Here is a 5,226-nt window from a genome sequence, read left to right as displayed (position 1 = left end):
TTACAGACCCGCCTCTCTAGCCCCGCCCCTTCCTTGTGACTCTTAAAGGGTTCGCAGCCCAGCCAGACATCTCTAACTACTCTTTTTTTAATTGAGGTGAGATATACACAACATATAATTAAAATGAATAATTCAGTATCTTTTATTACACTCACAGTGTTGTGCATCCACCAAACTCTATGTAGTTCCAAACAGTTTCATCACCCCAAAAGTTTACCTGACACCTATTAAGTAGTTCCTCCCCATTCCCCCTTATACTCAACCCCTTACAGCAATCTGTGTTCTGCCTCTATGGCTTTACCTATTCTGGACATCTCATAAATGCAATCATACAATATGTGATCTTTTGTGTCTGCCTTCTTTCACTGAGCATAGTGTTTTCAAAGTTCATCCAAAATATAGTGTCATTTTTTTCATTACTTTTTGTGTCTGAATGTTATTCTGCTACATAAATATACCACAATTTGTTTTCATTCATCAATTGATAAACATTTGGATTGTTTCCACCTTCTAGCTATTGTGAACGATGCTGTTATGAACGTGTGTACATGTATTTGAGTGATGGTTTTCAGTTTAGGGCAAGGTGTACATACCTAGAAGTGAAATTGCTGAGTCTTTTTTTTTTTAAGATTTTATTTATTTATTTGACAGAGAGAGATCACAAGTAGGCAGAGAGGCAGGCAGAGAGAGAGGGAAGCAGGCTCCCTGCTGAGCAGAGAGCCCGATGTGGGGCTTGATCGAAGTACCCTGAGATCATGACCTGAGCCGAAGGCAGAGGCTTAATCCACTGAGCCACCCAGGCACCCCGAAATTGCTGAGTCTTATGTTAATTCTGTATTTAACTTTTTAAGCCACTGCCAAACTATTTTCCACAGTAGCTGTACCATTTTACATTCCCACCAGCAATGTATGGGGGGTTACAGTTTTTCCTCATCCTCACCAACACTGGTTATTTTCCTTTTTTTTTCCTTTAATTACAGCCAATCCTAGAGCCTACACAATCCTTTTTTTTTTTTTTTTAGATTTTATTTATTTATTTGACAGACAAAGATCACAAGTAGGCAGAGAGGCAGAGGCAGGCAGAGAGATAGGAGGAAGCAGGCTTCCCGCTGAGCAGAGAGCCGGATGTGGAGCTAGATACCAGGATGACCTGAGCCTGAAGGCAAAGGCTTTAACCCACTGAGCCACCCAGGCGCCCCATACACAATCCTTTGCACAAACTCAGTAAGACCTTACCTTGAGTGCCTAGCCTAGGAGATAATCAAGAAACAGCAATTCCTGAAAAATAGATCAGTTTCTGAAACTAGAATGACACTTAAATATCACTTAGAAACACAGGAAATTATTACCACTGGGTAGTGAGCTTAAAAGTGATTATTATTTCTATCCTTCTGCTTTTGTATTTTTCCAAGTTTTCTGCCACGAACATTTGAAAATGTGCCTTGCAGGCATTTCCTATCATTTAAGTCATACAAACTAGGGCTGGTATTTTTCCAACCAAAAGATGATCAATAAAAACGTTCTACAATTTCATAGAAAGCAAAGAAGGTATTTTTATAATCACAAATAAGATAATCTGGCCTAACGCTCTCATCTAAAGGAAGAAAAACTGGGCCCAGAGGAAAAAAAAATGACTTAGGAAAAGGCTATAATCCACTACGGTCTTGTTCACATTTGTTAGATGGTGAAAGGAAGATCATGGCAAAAACTTCCCCCCACACTCCTACTTAAGCTCTTTTCCACTTCATTACATCACATTGCCAAACGTCCAGTGATCAAGCCTGTTCAATTACATATTAATACATTTTACAAATATTAATTCACTGTCTACTTGACCAAAGCTCTTCTTCAAATGGTGAAAAGCACAAAGAGAGAGGGAGAAAGAACAAAACGTAGCTGTAATAGAATGACTAAAGAGGTCGGGGGTTGTTTCTGAAGTGATTTTTAAACTGCGACTTGAGTGAAATGTCAGTGCAACAACAGAACACTGACATCTCTTAAGAGACTACATACACATACACTTATAAAAATTTTTCCCCAGAACGCTAAATTGGAGCATCCTGGACATACCCCCTCCCCCAACCCCGACATTAGATATCTTATCGATGCTAGTAGTCCAGGAAAGGGAAGGCTTCCTTTGGGTGTTTAATAACAACTTCAGGATTGGAATCGTGGGATGGGGTGTATCCCTCGCTCTGATGGGTCCTCACTCTGATGGATCCAAAAGCCCGGATTTGGATTTCTCACACTGTCCCTAACTCCATTATTATTCTCCAGGCCGTTGGCCCCAAAGACCTTGCTAGTGATTGGCTAAGAATAGGCCCGCCTCTCGCTCAGGACTCGCTGCGAGCTGCAGGAACCCCGCCTCCTCCACTTTCTAATTCGCTACTCCTGGGCTCATCCCGCCTCTCCATCGAAACCATTGGCTGCCTGGCTCCCAGAGTCATTAGCGCCTGCGGAGAGGCTCGACCGCGGGTGACTGGAGAAGTCCTGCACCAACAACAATGGCTGTCGCGACTTCGGCGGCCCGGATTTGGCTGGGCGTGGGGGGCTTTAGGGCCATGCAAGCCCGAGGCTTCAGCTCCGAACGGGTACGCCGGCGGTAGTGTCCGCAGTCCCAGCTCTGAGCGCGGGTTCCATCTCCCCTTCGCGCCTTTACCGACGTTCCCATCTCTCTCCGCAGTCAGACTCCAGCGCTGGCTCAATCCGGGAGGCAGGTGGGGCCTTTGGAAAGAGAGAGCAAGCTGAAGAGGAACGATACTTCCGGTGAGGTCCACGGAGCCCCGAGTCCAGTCCAGATCTCTCGGGGCCTTCCGATCCTTCTTAAACTTATAATCGTCCGGGCACCTGGGTGGCTTAGTCGGTTGAGCAGCCCACTCTTGGTTTCCGCTGCAGTCGTGATCTCGGGTTGTGGGATCGAGCCTGGGGTCGGGCGCCGTGCTGGGAGGGGAGTTTGCTTGGGATTCTCTCTCTCCCTCTGCCCCTCCCCCACCGCTCGCTCGCTCGCTCTCTCTCTCTCTCTCTCTCGAATAGGTAAATCTTTAAAAAGGAAAAAAAAAAAAAAATCCAGTGGCCCTACCCGTCCCTCCCTGGTCCTTTGGGCACCCGTCCCCCAATAGAACTAGCGGGCCCTGAACCCATTACCCCCAACACTTGAGGTCCTGATTGTCACCACCTATAGGGCGCTCCCGGTGCGCTGCCGAACAGTTCGGGGGACCCAAACCCAAGCCATTTCCACCCGCGGGTCTCCAGAACTCTTCCTGAATCACTTACCATGCCCACCCACGGAGTTCTCCCTGGTCTTGTAAAATGGCTTCCAGATTTTTCCAAGATGTATAGGTCCCACTGCCCAATACTTGAAAACACCCTGAGCCTGATTCCCTCAGCCTTCAACCACCCATAACCCTTCTATTCTCTATTTTCTCCTCCCCATGGAGTCCCTGGCTCTCCAGATCCTCAGCCATTTCTAGACCCCAAGTCTTCAATTCCGCCAGAGTGCTTCCAACCAAGGCAGCAGCTCCTAGTTGGAACCCTCCGCTCCTACTTCTTAGAGACTTTAGCCCTGCCCTGCCCTGCCCTGCCCAACCCAGCCCAGCCCAGCCGCTGTAACGGATAAATTTCTCCTGCCTAAGAGTACAGAGCAGTTTGCCCAAGGGACCCTTTCCTAGCCCTAAATTATCATTTACTGACTTCTGTCCACAGTGGGGAGCAGTGTGGACCTAATCTCACTTCTGCCTCTTCTGCTTTGGTCTAGCTTTTAACTTCTGCCCTTTATTGCTCACTCTTAAGAACGATCAGCATGGCGCCTGCCATACCAGAGAACCAAGGCACAGCCCTTAGATACCATCTAATTTGGCATCAACATTTTACAGTTAAGGAAAACTGAGGCCGGTATGTGCCCAAACCAACATTTGAATGTCCCTTCTTGAGACCTAAATTGGACTTCCAAGTACTTTTCCCCCTTCATTTTGACCTTTACAGTGAGCCATGCATTTCCCCAGGCAAAGAAAGCCCTAGATAAATTGAGATAGGATATGTTTTTTTGTCCATCCTTCCCTCCTTTTGCTCTGCCCACCCTACCCCCACCCCGAAAAAAAGGGATTCTGATCTCTGGTTGCTTCCTATCCTAAGGTATATGAGACTTAATGTTACACCTCTTTGGAGTTTTCTAAAGAGAAATTTGAAAGGAATAACTCATAAATAATGAAATTTCAGACACTGGCACCAGGAAAATGGAATCATTTTGGTCATTCTTAAGGTGGATATATCTCAAGATGGAGTATTCTTTCACTAGTGGGGCTTGAGCAGGTAGAATAGGATGACCAACCAGATTCTAGTAGGATTGGGACTCCTGTTCTTTGCCTTAGGTATCATACGTTATGCTTAGAGGTCTCTGTGGGTTAACGATGGGATTTAATGCAGAGCCACTGTATCCTTGTAGAGCACGCACTAAAGAACAACTGGCAGCCTTGAAGAAACACCATGAAGAGGAGATCACCCATCATGTAAAGGAAATTGAGCGTCTGCAGAAAGAAATTGAGCGGCACAAGAAGAAGATCAAACATCTAAAAGATGACGATGATTAAATGTGTGCAGTTCCCATAGAATAGCTATATATCATCGCCCACTTCTGTGGAAACATAGTTCTGGTTTTATTAATATCTATCTGTGCTGCCAACAGATTATAATAAATCGTCATCAATGAATTGTGTCTAATGCCTTTTTCCACCCTCTGGAAAGTACTACTGGACTTATAAAATGAATCACATAGGAGTGCCTGGGAAGCTCAGTTGGTTTAGCTTCCAGCTCTTGATTTGGGCTCAGGTCATGATCTCAAGGTCGTGGGACTGAGCCCCGCTTCAGGATCCCTGCTCAGAGCAGAGTCTGCTTGAGATTCTCTCTCCCTCTGCCTTCCCACTTATGCGTACTCTCTTGCTTTCTCTTTTTCTCTCTCAAATAAATCTTTAAAAAATTAATCAGGGGCACCTGGGTGGCTCAGAGGGTTAGGCCTCTGCCTGCGGCTCTGGTCATGGTCTCAGGGTCCTGGGATCAAGCCCCGCATCGGGGTCTCTGCTCAGTCTTTATTGTGAGACCCCATTATAAAAAGGCCTTCAGGATCATTGACAAAAGTTCAGACAAGTCATTGACCTTACTCCTGCAAACAAGATACTAGATGTCTGTTTCCAAAACACATGTCCAGTATGGATGCGGCTAGTGGAAAGTTTA

General features: G+C 45.8%; 1 protein-coding gene across 1 annotated transcript; it reads left to right on the top strand.

Annotated features, from left to right (window-relative positions):
* Nucleotides 1–2,431: 2,431 nt before the first annotated feature.
* On the top strand, nucleotides 2,432–4,706 carry ATP5IF1 (ATP synthase inhibitory factor subunit 1). The gene is made up of 3 exons (XM_047728264.1): nucleotides 2,432–2,591; nucleotides 2,684–2,766; nucleotides 4,442–4,706. Exons 1-3 carry the CDS (start codon nucleotides 2,505–2,507, stop codon nucleotides 4,584–4,586), a joined length of 315 nt encoding a protein of 104 aa, XP_047584220.1. The 5' UTR covers nucleotides 2,432–2,504; the 3' UTR covers nucleotides 4,587–4,706.
* Nucleotides 4,707–5,226: the final 520 nt, after the last annotated feature.

The sequence above is a fragment of the Lutra lutra genome, chromosome 4 (assembly GCF_902655055.1).
Source record: "Lutra lutra chromosome 4, mLutLut1.2, whole genome shotgun sequence".
Lineage (NCBI taxonomy): Eukaryota > Metazoa > Chordata > Mammalia > Carnivora > Mustelidae > Lutra > Lutra lutra.
This window is presented reverse-complemented; position numbering and strand designations above follow the sequence as displayed.

Coding starts and splice junctions, on each gene's coding strand:
- ATP5IF1 (XM_047728264.1), top strand. CDS start 2,505: ATGGCTGTCGCGACTTCGGCGGCCCGGATTTGGCTGGGCGTGGGGGGC. Junction 2,592..2,683: donor GAGGCTTCAGCTCCGAACGG/GTACGCCGGCGG, acceptor CTCTCTCCGCAG/TCAGACTCCAGCGCTGGCTC. Junction 2,767..4,441: donor GAAGAGGAACGATACTTCCG/GTGAGGTCCACG, acceptor GTATCCTTGTAG/AGCACGCACTAAAGAACAAC.